This window comes from Globicephala melas, chromosome 8 (assembly GCF_963455315.2).
Source record: "Globicephala melas chromosome 8, mGloMel1.2, whole genome shotgun sequence".
In the NCBI taxonomy this organism is placed as follows: domain Eukaryota; kingdom Metazoa; phylum Chordata; class Mammalia; order Artiodactyla; family Delphinidae; genus Globicephala; species Globicephala melas.
Genome location: NC_083321.1, coordinates 37,167,020 through 37,185,563, shown reverse-complemented (window position 1 = coordinate 37,185,563; position 18,544 = coordinate 37,167,020). Strand labels below are relative to the sequence as shown.

Below are 18,544 nucleotides of genomic sequence, written 5' to 3'. Positions count from 1 at the left end.
GTTTGAAAGCCGGCAAGCAGGATGACCAATCCGTTCTAGCTTTCAGATGCTCTAATTCTCAAATAGTGGGAACCCCAGACACTGAAGAGGCAAGGTCCTGATCCCTTCCAACCCCTGAACTCTGAAGACATACCTACCTGGAGTGAAGAAATGGGAAGGGCAGGATGGGGAGAAAGATGCAGACTTTGCCCTCTATGCCCGGAGGGAGGGCAGGGTGCAGTGTGGCTGTGGAGGAGGGGAAGGCAAGGCGAGGCCCAGTCAGAAGGGGGCTGGTCGTTCCCCATGTGGGTGGGTTTGGACCGAGCAGGGGTCGTGGTTCTGTGTATCCCCATCCTACGCCCACGTCTATCTCCTTGGTCCCTGCTGCACAGCATGGTTAGGAACAGGCACAGGCGCACTCACTCAGTTTATTGTCCCATGCCTTCACTGAATGTTTACGTTGACAAGCACCACAGAGGGAACCAGGTCTCTCTCGCTGGGACCACACAGAGGATGGGCCAAGAAGCCCCACGCACATCACAGCATCCTCCTGATTCCTGGTCTGGGCTGGAGCTCACATAAGGTACTTTGATTTCTTCTGCAGACTCTCAGTGACGGAGGCTAGAATTGCCTTGTCATCTTTGTCTGAAAGAGCAAAGCAAGTATTTGTTAGTATGAATGATGCTGGGGTAAGGGAAACTCCAAATTGCCGGACTTGCAGTCGCTATGCAGGAACCAGGGGCTGGACCCTGCCCGGAATCCTCAGTCCTTGCCAGCCCCAGTCTCCCAAGGTCAGCTGGGTGTGTGGGGCCAGGAGCTGCCAGTTATTTGGCATTTCGCATTTGCCACGCATTGTGCCAGGAACTTCTGTGCACTATCTCATTTAATCCTCATGACAGCCCTAAGCAGGACATGGGGAAACAAGCTCAGAGTGGCTTGCCAAGGTCACATGGCTGGTGAGTGTTGGAGCCAGGGCCCTGTGCCCATGTGCTTACAACCAGAATTAAGTTGTCAGGGATCTCTCTAGCTGTGGAATGAGAGCTGGATGACTCCCACAGGGCCTTCCCTGGCCTAGTTCTGTTACACAGTTCAGCAGCCACTGTGGAGGCGTCATCTCAATGCCAGACACTTAGCTGAGTACTTGAGAGACAGAGCAACAGGACCAGGTCCTTTCCCCAGAGAAAGGCATCTATAACAGGATGAAAAAAAAGCATCTGTAACCATGGAAACCATGGACACCAATAGTGTGCCATGGAGACTTCGGAGAGTGGCAGAGGATGAGGCTGGAGAGGTAGATGGGGGGGGGGGGCTTGTTGATTGTGATTTTTATCTAAAGGATCATGGGAAAGCTAGGAGGGAGTTTAAACAAAGACGAGCAAAACAGGTCATCTTTGCATTTAGACAGTTCATGCAACTGGCTGTTTAGCTGTGAAGACAGTAGAGTGTGTAGGAAGAAACAGAATACTTCCCCTATATGTGCACCCATGAGCAGAAACATAGCACACGTATGTGCAGAGGGAGGGCCTCCCTCCACTAGGTTCCCTTCAGTGCCTCCCATCTATCCTTATCTCAGACCAGTAGTCTTCAATTTTGGTTGCGCATCAGAACCACTTGCAAAATTTGTAAACATAAAGATTCCTTCCAGAACCCTGCCAGGGAGATTGCGATTGGTAAGTCTGGTTTAGGCCTGATCACTGGCGTCTTTTTCAAATGCAAGTCTAGGCCCACCAAGGGTTGCAAACTACAGACTACTGAGGGATTGCAAACTCCCAGGTGTGCAGGGGCCAGGCACATAACAAATGACATCGAGAAGATGGGACAGTGGTACGAACTATGGCCGGTTGGAGAATGTTTACACCACCCCATGTCAGATTAAATAAAACCCTGCGCCAGCCATAGGAAAAGAGCTGATCAACGGCTCAGGAGGCCGCCATTTTGCGCCTCCGCCCCACGCGGGACACAGCCAGGCACCCTCACCGTCCCGGGCCGGCCGGCGCTGCACCCTCACCGTAGACGGTGAGCGTGCAGCTGCTGCGGTCCTTGCCCAGCTCGTTCTCCACCACTACGCTGTACTCTCCGCTGTCCTTGAGTGTGCAGGTGGGGATGACGATGGTGCACACGCCGCTGGTGGAGTTGTACCAGAACTTGGAGTTGGCCGTGATGTTGACGTCGCCCTTGTAGAGGGTCACGGTGGGCCGTGGGTTCCCAAGGAAGGCGCAGGTCATGGTGCAGTCCTGGCCGCGCAGCACGGTGTGCGGCTTGAGCGGGGTCAGGAAGCGCGGCGCGTGGCGCCAGTCTTTCTGCTGATACGGCTTCAGCTTGGCGCTCTGGTCCTCGGCTGCGCCCGGATGGGACACGAAGGGCGGTGAGCGCACACCAAGGCCCCCATCCATCGCGCGCCGGCTTAGTGCTCCTAAGACGCCCCGGAGACCCAGCTCACGGAACCCCGAGGACCTGGGTTAGATTCCCACGCGCTATCAACTCTGGGTCCCCGACTTTATACTGGTTCCTAAGGTTCCCCTTCCGCCACCCCCCCACCCCCATGGGTTCCAAGACCTAAACCAGGTCCGCGGGGTTTTACGCTTTTCCAGACCCGGGCGTCCTAGACTTCTTTCCAGCCGCCAGCCTCCGGACCCGAGCTGTTATCTGGCCTTTAACTCCCCATCCAAGCTTTCCCCAACGCCCTCGCAGCCTCCACGGTCTCTGCTTTCTCCAATTTAGGCCCTCATTTCAAGATTCCCGCAGCTATCCTTACCCTTAATGCCCTCCCTCCAGGGTTTCTGGATGTCATCCCTGCTCCCTGGACTCTCCCTGAGTCCTCAGTCAGGACCTCAGTCAGCCTCTCAGCTCCACAACCCCTCCTCACCCTCCGGCACCCCACTGTCATCCCCGCCCCCAAGGGGACCTCCCCACCCCACCTCCGCGTTAGTCCCACCCCTCAGTGTACCCCCAAGAAATCTCCTCCCCTAGGCTTCCAGACCTCTGCTTTTCTCCCCCGGGTCCCCGATGTTAATTAACCCTTTCACCTCAGTGCTCCTCAGATTTTACCTCAAATCTTGGGTACCCCTTGCAACCCTTATTTCATGCCCGCCATCAGGGATCCCAGACGTTACCTGAACCCCCAAGTCCCCAGACTCACTCTTGTCCTTGTTGACGAGCCAGGTATCCCTGGAGTCCAGCGGGTCGCTGTCACCGATTTCGTTCCGGGCCAGCACCCGGAAGTAGTACTTCCTGCCGGGGAGCAGCCCGGTCACCGTGTACTTGTTGCTGAAGACGTGCTCGGCCACAGTGAACCAGGTGGCGGTGCTGGCATCCCGCTTCATGATGACGTAGTGGGCCTCGCTGTCCTCCTGCACGTCGGGGCTGTGGTTCCAGGTCAGAGTCACCGTGTTGGGGACCTCCTCGAACAGCTGCAGGTTTGTGGGTGGCTGCGGAAAATCTGGAAGGGTCCGAAGGTCCATCAGCCACCCTGGGGGCTGAAGTATCGTGCCCCCACCCCCGCTACCTGCCAAGCCCTAAGGAGGATGGGATGGGGCACCTTACCTTCTTCTAACTCTCAGGCAGCTGGGGGTCTTGGAGTCAGAAAGAACTATTTATGAAGTGTAGCTCTGCTATTTACTAGCTCTGTGAACTTTGGCAAGTTACTTATCTTTTCTGAGACCCATTTCCTCATTTGCAAAATGAGGCTAACAATAACTATTATGGAAATGTTGCGTAAAGTGCCTGGCATGTAGGATCTGTTCAATAAAAGTTCACCCGTTCTTCTCTTGGGGGTTTAGGGCTTTATTGTAAAGCTTCCAGCCGTCTCTAAGAGGCCACCCAATTTGGGGGGGCTGTTATGATTTTAATGGAGAGGGGTACAAAATGCATCAATGCAGAAGAATGTGTCACATACTCTTTGGCATAGTGACTAATGTAAATTTAATAATACACAATGTGTTAAACCTCAAAACGTACAAAGTTTCCTGCAACCTAAGATAATGAAAAGGCTCTTTCCAAAGTGTTTACTCACCACCTTTATTATTAAAATTCTAAATATCTGGGGGGACGGAAAAATAACAGAAGGCTCATTTCAGCTGTGGTTCAAGAATTCTAATGAAGCTGGATGGCAATGACACCGTGGGACTGTGAAGGTTCCCCCAAAAGGCTTTCTCGGTGACCACATCACAAACTTTAAAAGTATTTCCAATAACATATAGGCAAATCACCCCAAGTTTTAATGGATTCCTCTCCATCTGTCACTCCTGCCTCTTACCCATTCTCTGCTCTCTATGCTCACAGACCCTACTCTGCATATGCCCCGAAGCTCTCCACATATGACTGAGACTGAAACAAGGGCTGGGTCCTAGTTCAATGCCTCTGGGGCTTCAAGACACTGAGAAAAAGTGAAAACAACCCTCCGCATTAAGGCAAAGGCTGATAAAGTCTTGCTTTGTGGTGCCCAAGAAGCCTTGACTACCTTAAGGCATGACCTTACAGTGGTAGGGACTCAAGCAGCCCTAGGGAGCGTGTGCAGCGATGCCTCCCCAGGCCTCTACCTGTTGTCATACCTGCCACACGCACGTGGATGTCATGGTACGCCTCTCCGAACTCATTCTGGAGCAAGATGCGGTACACCCCTGAGTCGGAGCGCTTGGTGCTGCTGATGAGGAACTGGAAGTGGTTTTTGCTCTTGGTGATGGCCTCCCTGCCCTTGGTGGGCACGCCACCCTTCAGCCAGATCACGTTGGGTGGTGGTGAGCCCTGGGTGGTGACAGGAGATGGCACCAGGGGTCACCTGGGTGGTATTTGGGGGCAGGCCCTATCCCACTGTCCAGGAGTCTCCTGCCAGGCTCTGAGGCCAGGGGTCTGGCGAGGGGCAGAGGCAGAGGCAGAGACTATGATAGCTGTAGCAGCCAACTTGGTTAAGTGGTGGGCGTCTGGGGGCCAGGGTAGGACTCACAGAGAAGGCGGCGTGGATACAGAGGGCTGTCCCAGCGCGAACCACCATGTGACTTTTCAGCCGGGCACTGAGGTCAAACTTGGGAGCAGCTGAGATGGAGGAGACAGAGATGGGAGCATGGAACACTCTTTCCAGAAGACTTAGCTTTAAGCCTCCCCTCCAAAGCTTTTCCCAACCTCTTCTCCTTCATGCTCTCACTACAGGCCATACAGACATCTAGCAACCCTGCAATGCTGTGAAGCATTTATTTATTTTTTCTCATCTGTCTCCCTCTATTATTACATAAGACTCTTCAGGGCAGGTCCTGTGTTTTATTTTTTTCTAAATCCCTAACACCTCCCTTGGCACACAGTAGATACTATTCGGCACACAATGAGTGGGGTTTTTGGTTTTTGTTTTGTTTGTTTGTTTGTTTGTTTTTGGCAGGGAAGGCCCTGGGGTTATCCCTAGCTCTGTCCAGGCACAAGCGTGGACGACTCTTTGTTGATCACAGCATTGCCCAGTTTTCTCCTGTGGGATGAGGTCCCAGAGAGGAAGGTGTGGAGCTAGGATGTTGGGGCCTACACTCCAGCCCTGTCTGCATCCCTCACCTGGTGGTGGCATGGCACAGACCCCCTCGTCCAGCTCCACAGGCTCCCCACACCCAGCCTCGTTCACAGCCCGGATTCGGAAGAAGTATTTCTGCCTCTCGGTGAGGCCTCCTACTGTGTAGCAGGTGCCCGAGACGGGGATCTTTGTGCACTTGGACCACTCCTTGGTGTCTTCGGCCCGCATCTCAAGGATGTAGCCGGAGGGTGGGTCTCCCTCGGCAGGCTCCAGCCAGGCCAGGGAGATGCTGGAGTTGGAGGAATCCGACACATGCAGGCCCTGCACCAGGCCCGGGGGTTCTGCGTGACACAGACAACTAGTCAGCCCCCAGATTCTTCTCCACTCAACGCCATGCCCAGTTCCTGCACTCAATACCCCTGAAACTTAACTTTCAACACCTCTACCTTCAACGCTCACAGTTAAAACGCTCAATACCCAGGCTTTCACCTTCAACAATCTCTAAATTTAATTCTCTCAGTCTCAATACTTTCACCCTTGAAGTCAAAACCCTCCAAATTCAATATACACTATACACTCAACCCCTCTGTATTCAAAACTCTAGCCTTTAGCTCAGCCCTCTGCACCACACCCATTCATGCGTGATATCCCCATCTCACCACCTAAGCTCAGCACCCACCCAACCACGTACCCAACACCCCTGCTCAATCCTCAAACATGCTTCTACTACCTCACCTAACCAGACATACTCAACATTTGATAAAAACTTTTTTCCACCCAGCTCCTCGCTGTCCCTGACTCTCAATCCTTATTTGCTGGCTTTCTCTTGTGTGTGAATCTTGTCCCTCTATCAGGCTGGCGGCTCCCAGAGAGTGGAGACTGTGTGATCCACTCCTGTTAGACTTTCCCGGGAAGAAATCCTCTTTCTACCTCCAATGGCTAATTCCACTATGTGTTGGGGCCTGGCAGCACCATACTCACTGACAGGGTCCTTGGCTACCACTGAGCTGGATGGCATACTAGGCTGTCCAGGGCCTGCCTTATTCACAGCTACAACTCGGAATTCATATTCTGTGTCCTCCAGGAGACCATCCACAGTGTACTTGGTGCCTGAAATGGGAATTTGAGGGGTAATGAGGCCAGGGGTGGTCCACGTGGTAGGAGACCATAGAGTGAGTAGATGTGGAAGAGGGGGTCATGAGATGCTATGAAAACCCACAAAGGAGTTGGAGGAGGGAGTATGTTCAGAGCAGCACGGGTACATGGGTCCACCCAACAAAGTCTCCCTTGGTCCCTCCTGGGCCTTTGTCCCTCGACCTCACCCTGGATGGGTTCCTTGTTGACTGGCACCCACAGGTTACTGCCTTTCTTCCTCCGCTCCACAATGTAGCCGAGCACTGGGGCTCCCCCATCTTGGGTGGGGGCGTTCCATGTGATGGTCACAGCCTCTTTGGTCACGTCAGTCACTTGGGGCTGGGAGGCAAGACCAGGGGGCTCTGTGGGAGAGAGAGAGAGGGCAGAGGTTAGGTGGGGGAGCATGTAGACAGTTGCCCACCCCATGCTGAGCTCTGGTTCCTTCCTTAAAAAAACTTAAGCCAATGATTAACTCTGGTTGCACATTAATGTCATGTGGGAAGTAAAAAAAAAACCCCCAAAACACCACCAAAAACTAGTGTCTGGGTCCTGTGTCCTGATATTCTAATTCAGCTGGCCTAGGGTGGAGACCAGGAATCAGCATTTTTTAAGAGACCTCAAGTGATTCTAATGTGTAGCCAAGATAGAGAGCCGCCAACTTGAATTTTCCAACCTGTGGCATCCCCAGTGGCACAGTTTTTAATGTACTGTCTTGACACACAGAAACATGGAGATCAGTTGGGAGGAGTGTAGCAAGTAATTAACTAGTGATCATAATTAAAATGCCAATGTTGTCAAGGGTTTTCTTTGGGAAAAAAATTAGTGGATTCAAGGCTATCCCTAAAGTAACATTACTCTCCCTTGCGTATGGGATGATTTCTGGAATGGAGAAACAAGTGGAGTTATCTCCCTGGAACCGTGCACAGTTCTGGAGGTACCCACGGGAGTGTGTTGTGCATGTGATCTGACTGGAAAAAGTTGACAATTCCCGTCCAAAACGATCTTCTGCTCTTACTCTAGAAGCCATCTGTCTCGTGGGGCAGCTAGAGATGACCCTGCGGAATCTCCCACAGACCAGCACTCCTCACCGGCTGAAGGTCCCCACGGTGGCCCCTGAGGTCCCCATTGAGCACGGGGCTATCTCACTGACCAATAGGATTTCCTGCAAACACTTCCTCTGTCTCCAGCGGGTCGCTCACTCCTTCCGAATTGACGGCCAGGATACGAAACTGGTAGGCCTTCCCCTCTTCCACCTTGTTGGTGGAGAATTTGGTGACTTTGCTGTCCACCTCACCAATCTTAATCCAGGACTTCTTGCCGACTGCCTTCCGTTCCACTATGAACTGTGTTATAGGCCGCCCGCCGTTGTCCTTCGGGGCCTTCCACTTCATGTGCACACAATTACCCGAGAGCTCCAGGAACTCCACCCGGCCTTGGGGAGGCTTGGGACGGTCTAAGGACAGAAGAGAGCATCAGAATGTCTTCGGAGCAAAGGGCCAGAAGGGCTTCATCCCACTGGTTGGAGGTCCACCAGACTGAGACATAGCTAGATTCTGAGCTTTGCGGATCCCTTGCCCTTCCCTCTGTCACTGTTTTCCTAAGACTTGCCCAAATGTCTTGATCCCTGCCCCCCCGAGATTCCTGTCCGCCTAGGAATGAGTGAACTGGACCTGAGGGACCCCCGCCTCAGCTAATTCCCACTTACCTCTTCCAGACAAGGTCTCCCCTCCTCTCAGCTTCCAGAACTCCAGTACTTTCTTTTATTACAGTTTATTTTATAATTACATGTCTGCCGGTTTTTATCCCTTTTGGGTTGAGGGACTGCTGGGGATAACTCATCCCTGTGTCCTCAGTACTGAGAACACAGAGGAGGTGCTCAGTCATACTGCCAAACTGAATTGGAACCCAACCCATCCAAACCCACAGCTTGATGGAGATGCAGGTGGAGGAGGTGATGCTGGTGTGTGTGTGTGTGTGTGTGTGTGTGTGTGTTGCATGTTGAATATGAGTTCACTAAGGCCAGCTCCTCATGTCTTTCCTTAACTTTATGTTCAGACCCATCCCAAATACCATTTCTACCCTCATTCCATCTTTCTCTCCAATTTCATTCTATCCTCAACCCTATCTCACCTCCCCTCACTCCATTTCACTTCCAACTCCAATATTCTTCGCAATGAACCTCACTTTCATCCTAAATTCCACCTCTCTTTTACCTCATCTCCACCTTACTTCCAACCACATCCTCATCTCCAACTCAGTTACAATACTTCAGCAACATCTGAAGGTCAAGTACGTGCTGTGCACTCTGCAATAGTCTTTAAATTCACTTGAAATAGGCACTTTAAAAAAACCACCCTGAGAAGCTGAGGCTCAGGAAAGATGAGAAGCTGAGGCTCAGGAAAGTTAATGGACTTGCCCAAGGCCACCTAGTTAGGAAGTTAGGAAATGGGCTTCTTCTGGCTGCAAAGCCAGCACTTCATTCCCATTCTCAACCCGAACTCCAGCTCTCTCCTCAGCCTGCGTGGCGCCCCCAGCCCAGCCAAGCCAGGGTCTTGGCCTCACCCAGCGCGCTGAGGTGCAGCGTGGCTGTGGCGGAGCCATGGTCATTCTTGAGCTTGAGCATAATGATGCCACTGTCCTCCCGCGCGCAGTTCGAAATGGTGAGCAGCGCCTGGTCTTCCCCACGCTCCATCGACACGCCTTCCTCCTCCGTCACCTCCATGCCGTCCTTGTACCACGTCACTTTGGGCAGCGGCTTTGCCCGGAAGGGCACTTTGATGTTCGCAGTGTGGCCCACCTTCACGGTCACCGGGTGCGCGGCCAGTGCCTCCAGTACCGATGGGTCGATGGTTGGAGGATCTGCAGAGAGGGGCGGCAGGGAAGGCTCGAAGAGCAGGGACGCGGGAGGAGCCGAGGGGTGGAGGAGGATCCCATGGGGGATGGGGGAGGAGCTAGGAGTAGGTGGGCGGGCCAGGCGTGGTCTAGCTTTGTCCATAGTGGGCGGCGACCTTACCTGCAATAAATACCGAGGCTTCGCTCTCTGCACCCTTGGCCCTGAATGTGTACTTGCCCTCGTGCTCTGGCCCCATATTGGGGAAGATGAGCTTGTGTACCGCACCCTGCTTCACGATCTGCGCGCCGGTCAAGTCCGTGATCTGCGGGGCGAGGGGCGGTCATGAGTGCGAGTGTATGCCCGGTCGACCTCTTCGTCCTTCATTCCCTTCCCTGGCCCCTGCCTCGGACCTCCTCGGCATCCTTCAGCCACACGCCATCCACCTTTTCGTCGTTCAGCACTACGCACAGCTCAGCCGAGCTCCCGGTGGCCGCGTGCACGTCGGACATCCCGCTCTTCACGGTGGCCAGCCGCTCTCGAGAGAAAGGGGGCAGGGGTTGGGTTAGGGTATCGGGGTGGAAGGGACTTACGGGAAAAGGGCTGGTGGCATCTATCAAAATCATTTATGATGAGCAAGATGTTTGGAAATGGGCAAGTGGGTGATGGTCGGTGGGGGCATTAGAGCAGGTAGGTGGGGGGCGGTTGGGGAAAAGTCAATGGCATTGGGAAATGGCAACTGGGAATTCTGGGAGATGGCTAATGGGGGGCTGATCATCGGAGAATGGTCAGTGGGGACATAGGATGCTCAGGTGAAGAAGGGGACTAGATGGTGGGATGCAGGTGGTTAATGGAGTTGGGATATTTAGCTGGTTATGCTGTTCTGTGGGATGCCCAGCGTTTATTGGGAGTTGAGGGTGGTCAGAGTCAGTGAGGAGTGGTCAGGGATAGTGAGTAGGGGCTGGTCAGGGTCTAGGGGTGTGGGGTGACCAGGTTTGCTGGGGATGGTCAGAGACTGGAAGTAAAGGATGGATGAAGTCAAGGGATTGGGGATAGAGTTCAAAAGATGAGGGATGGTCAGTGTCTAGGAGGTAGAGATGGTCAGAATTTGGGAGATGGGGGTGGTCAGAGTGGGGAGGTAGAATTAGATCATGGTCTGGAGGAGGATTGAAGTCAGTCAGGGGGCTGATGGGTGTCCACAGTAGGAAACTGTTAGGGCTGGGGGCTTGGTCAGTGGGGACTGACAGGGTGGGCGTATACCTTCCACAGTGACTACAGCAGTACTGCAGTATTCCATGGGGTCCCCATCCTGCATGGCCACCACAGTGTACTCGCCACTGTCACTGAGCTGTGCATCCTCGATGACCAGCTCCGCTCGCTTGCCCTCATGGTTCATGCTGTATTTGGAGCTACGCTCCAGCAGCTGTCCGTCCTTCTTCCAGCGCAGGGTCACATTCTTGGATGTCAGCTCACACTCAAGGCACGCACAACTCCTCTCTTTCACACGCACGTTCTTGAGGGTGCTCACAAACTTTATAGGGATGCCTATGGACAGACAAACAAACACTTGGTCCTGCTCCCAACCTCCTTCTCTGCATCTAGATGCTGCCCTGATCCTCTTTTTGACCCTAGAAACCACAGGGCCTTGTGACATGAAGTGTGTACCCGACTCACAGAAGTACCCGGCAGGGAGGGTCCCAGCTCTGCCTCTTGCTTGCCAGTGACTGTATGCAGTGCATTCACTCCCTAAGTCTCACTTTCCTCATACGTAAAATGGGACAACAGCTTTCACCTCCTCACGGCACTGCAGGTGATATCTCTAATGTCCCCTTGGAGCTCCAGCCATAATTGCATTGTCTCTCTGGTGTCTGGGCCTTTACACATGCTATTCCCTCTCCTGAGAATGTCCTCTTCTCTTGCCCCTTCCCTGAAAACTGAATTCCTTTTTGTTTTACTTGGTAAAGCTTTGCCGTCATCTCATCATATCCTTTTTGACATTGCCACGTGGTACCTCTTCTCTGGGTTCTCACAGCCTCCATGTCTCCCTCAATCACAGCAATGATTGTTCCATGTCACTTGTGTCAAGAGTGGTTCACATGTATGACCCACCATCATGTGCAACTCTCCAAACTAGGTATAATATAAGAATGTAAGTAGTCAAGAGTGATGTGCTATAATATATGATATTAGAGCCATAAAGGCTAATAATTTCTTGACCTGTGATCTCCCAGCCGATAGTAAGATCCTAGAGTGTCTTGACTCCTTGCTTAAGAACTTTTGTTCTAATTCCATTTCCACACCTGCTTCTCCCACTAGACTAGGAATTAGCAGAGAGAACTCTCTATCTTTCTAGTAGCCATCAAAGGGCCTTGCAAGGAGGAGATAGACAGATACATGGATGGATGGATGGATGGATGGATGGATAGATGCTTACATGGAGGTTGCTGTGGCATGAAGCCCACCCCTCAAGCTCTGGCCCAAACACTCACGGTCAATAGTGAGCTGGGCCTTCTGAACCAGGTCCCCCACCTCGGCAGAGAACTCGCCACTGTCACTGAGTCTGGCATCCTTAATCTTAAGCGTGTGGGTCAAACCATCCTCAGACACAGTGATTTCATACTTTTCATCCCTCTTCAGTTCCTTTCCATTGAACTTCCACACAAAGTTGGGCACTTTCTTGGAGAGGTGGATCTCAAATACAGCTGTCTGGCGCTCCATCACCTTCATTGGCTTCATCTCTCCCAAGAACTTCAGAGGCTCATCTGCAGCAAAGAGTAGGAGGGGCATTCATTGGGCTGTATCCCTGATCCCTCCTGAGGGGCAGGATGGTGAAGGGGGGGCATAAAGACTCAGGTGTCATCGGCGTCCTGTAGCCCACAGTTGGGGAAAGCATCCTTCTTTCCTTCTGCTTGTGAATCCTAGAGTCTCCTCCCATAATGTTCATATGGTCTCCTCCCCAGTAATGTTAACAGCAACTTTAGAAAGAATATTTCTCTATGTGATTTTAGATATGCACCAGGCACTATTCTAGCCATTTTGCACATATTAAAGCATTCAGGTAGACTCTACCATTATTTCCCATTTTACAGATGGGAAAACTGAGGCAAAGAGAAGTTAAATCACTTGCCCCAAATACACAGCTCATAAGTGACAGAAGCTGGGCTTTGAACTCCAGTAGTTCAACTCCAGAAGCTGTACTCTTAACCACTATGCTACACTGCCCCACAGCACTTTATCTCATAGTCCTCTCCCTTATACCCCATGTCTCTCTCCGCCATTAACTCGCATTCTCATGCAATCTGTGCACAGCCCCATGGTCCTTCCTCCCATGTCCCCATGGACCCCATCCTTGGATATTCCTCTGCCCTGACCCTGACTGTGTCCTCCTTGTGCTGCCTGGTGCCCACACTCTTACCCAGCACTGTGAGCTTTGCACTTATCCTCTTGTTGTCCACGGACAGGCTGTAGGTGCCTGCATCGTTCATGTTCACGTTGGTAATGACCAGCATGTACTTGGTGCCCACCTGCTTCACGTCATACTTGCCCAGGGAGTACTGGATCCTCAGTGGCTCATTATCCTGCCTCATGGAATAGGTAGAAAAGCTGATGAAGGGGTTTAGGAGGAGATTTCTAGAGGTCTCCATTCCCCAAAGCCAGCCTGAGCTGGAAGGTGCCGTATCTACCTCTCTAAGATCCTCAAACACACTCAGAGGCCCCTAAGATCTCTCTAGCCTCATCATCTGGCTCGGTGGGATCCAGGGTCTCTGCCTCTCCCGAGGCCCGAACTCTTAATATGCGTGAGTTCACTAGATACTTTCTCTTAGAGGCCCATCTTCAGTGACCTGCAGGACTAATCCAGCCTTTTCAGATGGGTAGACTGAGGTATAGAGAAAGGGAAGTAACTGTCTCAAATCAAACAGCAAACTGGTGGAACATCTAAGAATAAAGCCCAGCTCTCATCCAGTTTCAACCATACCACGTGGCATCCTTTTGATGGGATGGAGGAGAGGAAAGGGCTTATGGGTAATGAGAGGGTCTTGGAAGGAAAGGGGTGCAGAGAAAAAATGATATTCCAGGGTGGGCCCTTCCTAGGTGCTCTCCCCACCTTGATCCATGTCATTTTGACATTGGGGTCCTTCAGCTCCATTATGCAGTCAAAGACCACCGTGGTATCCACCTTGGTCTCTCTGTCTTCCAGGGGCTTCAGAATCTGGATGGTCTGAGAGATTGTGGTAACAAAAAGGCAGGTGTCAGAGGCATCTGGAATCTGGAATCTGCCCAGACTGTGTCTCCAGTGCTGGAGGAGCCCCCTGAAGGTCTGGGGAGAAATGACTAGGCTGATTAGATAACTGTGCTCCCTGCCACCCCCCTCCCCCTACAACGAACAACTTGAAGATTTAGGGGGAAACGGGTACGATAAGGGAAGAGAAAGGAACCACCATTTGCGGAATAGTCACTATGTACCTGGGCCCATTACATAGGCCTTCTAATTCCAGTGTAGATGCTTAACAGTTATGAGTTGTTGAGTGACTAAATGAGAACACCACCACAAAAACAAATGAAAAAGGAAAGTATAATTTTCATTTTGCAGATGAAGAAACAGGATCAGAGAGACCCCCAAGTTCACTCAGTTAATAAGGCAGTAGAACTGGACTTTGAACCCAGGTCTGTCTGACTCCAAAGTCCATGCAAATACATTAGGGAGCAGTGAAGAGAAAAGAGGTAGAAGGAGGGTAACCTGAGTTCCTTGCCTGCCCTTGCAGTAGAGAATGCCCTTGAGTACGCACGTGCATGGTGGGGAGACCTTGCCACCAGGAGTCACACAGGCACTAGCACTTTCGGTAAGGCCCAGCCCCTGGCCTGCAGCTCCCTGCTCCCTGATGGGCACTGACCTCTACCTCCACTTTCTTCATCCCTTTGAGCTTCTTGAGCAGTCCCCGGAAGTCTGTGAAACCATACTCCATGCAGGTCTTCTCAAAGTCCTTCTTGGGCACCTGGGACAAAATCTCCAGCATCTCTTTCTCATCCGTCACCTTCTTCTGCTGCTTCTTGGGGGGAGGGGGTCCCCTGGAAGGAAGTGGGTGCCAAACTTGGACTTAGTGCCTTTCTCTGAAGACAGAGGGGGCCTCTCCCAACCATGAGATGCTCCTCCCTACTCCATGGATTCTTGGAGGCTGGGCCATTAACTCAGGGGGCTGCTGTCTTCCAGAAGCTCTAGCCTGGAGGGTGGGGGGACCACACCCTAGGCAGAGGAGCTTCCCAGCCTCACCTCTTCCTCAACATCTTTTTGAAATCCAATTTTTCTTCACCTGAGGACAGAGAGAGGGACAGGGTCAGACAGAGGGAGTTTGGTCCCTAAGAGGAAAGGCCAGGAGAATGGGGCTGGCTCACCCTCGGTCACAAGCAAGGACACGGTGTAGATGGCGTCTGCATGGTCATTGCTTGCAATGCACTTGTAGTTGTCAGAGTCATCCGAGGTCAGTGGCTCCAGCTGGATCAGAGTCAGGCCATTAGCAGGGGAGGCGGGGAGGAAACCACAGGGGGACTGTCTGTGAGATGGGAAAGGAGGGTGTTTCTTTTGGGCTGGGGGAGGAGCTGAGTGCTGGATGCGTGTGTGGAGGATTGAGCAGGCTCTGTGATTAGGAGGTGCCAGGTAGTGGTCAGTGTGCGTGTGTCTGTTTGGAGCCTGATTCTGCATTGGATTCTCCCCCTTGGCTGTGAGCTCCTGGATGACAGGGACTTCCTCTGATTTGCAGCTTTATCTGCAGTTTCTGACGCTGGGCTGAGTACGCCTTTATTCAACACGGATTTACTCCTCTGTACCAGGTATTGGCCTGAGCCCCTGAGGAAATGGGGGTGAACAAGGCTGCCCTGGCACCTGTAGAAAGGCACTTAGGTACCAGTGGGTTCCTGGAAAGTGCTTGCCGAATGAATGACCTTGTGTAAGGAGTGGCCAGTGGGGGGGGGGGGCGCTCTGGGGCAGCTTGTGTGTGCTGTAGGGGCTAAGGGTCCTAGAATGCGCCTTCGGGAGGAGAAGGAAGCAACCATTGTCTGTGGGGAGAAGGGAGGCTCTTTGCCTTTCACAGTGGGAAGTCCGGGCAGGATGAGGAACAGGAGTAATTATAGGTCTAGATCTCCCAGGGACCCATCCCTCCCTCTCCTCAAAGGGTCTGGAGCCAGAGGCTGCATGCAGAAGATAGCTAGACCCTAGGATGATCGGCCCTTGGCATTGCTCTTCTGGAAGGTTCCCCTGAAGAGCCCAGGAACCCTCACCCTCACCTACACTCTAGGACCAGCCCCTCCCTCCGTGCCGGTCCCGCTCCAGCTCAGCCTGGCTCCGCCCACCGTGGTCTTAGCTCCTTCTAGCCACGCCCATAGCTTTGGTTTCACGTTCCTTTTGGGCTCACTCACCTTCTGGAACCTCTCTTTCTCTTCCATTTGGTCTTGCCCCCTCCTTGTTCTGGCATTGTCCTAGCTCTGCCTTGCCCCGCCCCTAATTTTGGTCCCCTGCTCACTCTGGCAACCCCCCAGCTCCTGACATGGTTTCTCTTATCCTGCCCCTCCTCTAGGGCAATGACAGCCCCTTTTCCCATCTCCCAGTTCTTGGGTCTCCATTGTGGATCTCTTGTTTGCGACAGGACCTGCAGCCCATGCCAGGGGTCCCCGCCTCCGACCTTATGGGTAACTGGACCTCGCACCTTCAGCACGTGCTCCTTGTTAACGCTGTCGTAGAATATCTTGGCGGACTCCTTGATGGGGGTGCCGCTCTCTCTCTTCCAGGAGATGTTGGGTTTGGGGTTCCCCTGCACCCGGACTCGGAACATGGCTTTATCCCCTGCAGTGGGCACAGGACCTATTTTTTCCCTCTTAGCCTCCAAGCTGCACCTTCTACCTGCTCCCAGCCCAGGGCAGGGCAGGGACCCTCGGCCCGACCCAGCCAGTGATTGTGTATTGAGAGGACAATGGTGGTGGTGGTGGCGGCTGGGGCACTGGGGAGGAAAGGGAAGCACCCAGGGGCCTGGGGAGACGCGGGGAGGGACGCACCCTCGGGCGCGGTGACCGGCTGAGGCTTATCCACGAACTCCGGGATGCTCTCGCCAGCAGGGATGTTGGAACTCCGGGTCACCAAGCTGAAGAACTCTGTGGTGCTGGAGGACTTCCTCGTCACGATTTCCTCTGTGGCGGCGGGCGAGAGGTCAGAATGGGCCACAGGCGGAGCTTAGCCTGGAATTGGAGGGCTGACATTTTCTTGAGGGGACGGTGGAGCATTTTAGGTTAGCGGGGGGCAGGACCAGCACTGGCCGAGAAACAAGGTCCTTAAAGAGTCGGTGGGTCATTGCGTTATGGCAAATTTCAACCACTAGGGGAGCCAACGCCTCATCCACCCCCTGGTCAATCTTTATTGGGTCAAAGCCTTGAGTTCTACTTTTTTCTCTCTTAGACGGAAACTTGTCTTTGGGATTTTATGGGCGTCTTGGGCTTCTCTTCTGGAAGTTCTGGTCCCCCAGTAGCATTAAATAGTGACCAGAGTTCTAAAGGCTGCACCTGGTCTACACATGTTTTTTTATTTGACCTTTACAATGTTTAAACAAAAAATAGCCCTACATCTAAAAACAGAGATTTCACATAAAAATGCAGACTTCTGGATCCTCAGCACTGGACTCACATTCCCATATGGTAACAGAACAGTCAGTGGGAGGGAGGTGAAGAGTGACTGTCCCTTTAGATGGACTATATCCTGTCCAGTTCACCTCAGTCTTTTTTCTGCATTTATGTTCCCTGCCTGGACACTATCGGCCAGTGGTTTTCAACGCTGGCTGCACGTCAGAATCCCTGGAGATCTTAAAAAAACAAAAAACAAAAAACCACCAGATTTAACCCTCTGACTCACATATCGCTGTTTTTTTTCACTCCCCTCTCCCCCCACTCCTACACTAAGATGACTCTGATGCGCAGTCAGGGCTGAGAATCGCTACTATAGTCAATTGAGTTTGCAACTTCTGGTCTTGAGTCCCGGCTGTTCCACTAGCTCTGCCTCACTGGCCAGGAGGAATTGGTGTAAAGTGTTTATCTGGTCTTCACCTCTGTGCACAGAGGACTCTGAAGGAGGGGGCAATGACTGGGAGGACAGGAATTCAATATCCTGGTCCCTGGCCATCTTTTAATCACTTTCCTCTAGAGACATGACTAAAACAGTCTGTTCTGCTCTGAGACCATTTCTCAGCTTTCCCTTGGATCTGCCCTCCCCCAAGTCTGGTCCCCAAGGGCTGAGTGCCTGGAAGCTCAAGTCAGTTGTTTATGTGTTCATCTTCTCTCCACTGGCAGCTCCAGGTCTTCTCTTTCTTAAGTGAGGCAGGGCCAGCATTATTATTCATAGGTAGATAAGGTTGCTACCTCCCTAACTTCCTCCATGCCTGAAATTCTACCATCAGAGATGGTATTTGCCTATGGCTCTGATCTTAAGCAATTGAGAGTTCATCAATCACTCACACACATCCATGTGACTGATTTTTCCTAAGCTTTTTTTCTGGAGGTTGGATCTGTGGGTGAGCATCTGGCTGGCTAAGCTTTATCAAAGCACAGATTAGAAACACAGGTTGGGAAGGGCTGCTGGTGGTATCTTGGGCTCTCGAGGGGCCCAGCAGTCGCAAATACTGGAGGAAGAAAGGCTGCCCCTACCTGATTACTGACCCCCTCCTCCAGCCATCCCACTCTACTTGCCTCCCACGATCTTGGTTGTCTGGGAGAAGGTCTGCATGTCGGTGGTGGAACTGGAGAACTCCACGGACACGTGCTCCTGAAGCATCTCCTTGTGGTGAATGGTCGTCATGGTGACAGCAGGCGTGGGCACTCACCTGGGAGGACCAGGGAGAGGATGAGGCCATGAAGGACAAGGAAGGGAGCAAGAGGGAGACTCAGAGATGTTCTTATGTGTGTGTGTGGTGGGGGGGAAGGGATGGGACAGGTGGACACAGAGGGAAATGGCTGTGCACAGGGGAGGGTGAGGAGAGGTTGGGCAGCAAGCCTCTTGTCTCTGGCCTCTCTTCTCTTCCCTTAGTGTCTCCCTTTCCCTGGTTGGCTACAAGGACCAATGGGCCTGTCCCCCACTGACT

The 18,544-nt window shown here is 52.6% G+C and overlaps 1 protein-coding gene across 1 annotated transcript; it reads right to left on the bottom strand.

The window, feature by feature from the left end:
- Nucleotides 1-119: 119 nt before the first annotated feature.
- IGSF22 (immunoglobulin superfamily member 22) lies at nt 120-18,261 on the bottom strand. The gene is made up of 22 exons (XM_060303437.1): nt 18,153-18,261; nt 16,476-16,607; nt 16,130-16,266; nt 14,823-14,922; nt 14,701-14,740; nt 14,324-14,498; nt 13,537-13,650; nt 12,847-13,009; nt 11,921-12,193; nt 10,692-10,976; nt 9,845-9,969; nt 9,615-9,756; nt 9,164-9,460; nt 7,752-8,054; nt 6,790-6,963; nt 6,449-6,577; nt 5,512-5,808; nt 4,922-5,010; nt 4,530-4,722; nt 3,119-3,418; nt 1,988-2,317; nt 120-624 (listed from the first exon to the last, which is right to left on the bottom strand). The coding sequence occupies exons 1-22, from the start codon at nt 18,259-18,261 to the stop codon at nt 554-556; spliced, it is 3,978 nt and encodes a 1,325-aa protein (XP_060159420.1). The 3' UTR covers nt 120-553.
- Between the last annotated feature and the right edge of the window lie 283 nt (nt 18,262-18,544).

Coding starts and splice junctions, on each gene's coding strand:
- IGSF22 (XM_060303437.1), bottom strand. CDS start 18,261: ATGACGACCATTCACCACAAGGAGATGCTTCAGGAGCACGTGTCCGTG. Junction 14,499..14,700: donor AAAAAGATGTTGAGGAAGAG/GTGAGGCTGGGA, acceptor ACTTCCTTCCAG/GGGACCCCCTCCCCCCAAGA. Junction 10,977..11,920: donor GGCCCAGCTCACTATTGACC/GTGAGTGTTTGG, acceptor GTCTGTCCATAG/GCATCCCTATAAAGTTTGTG.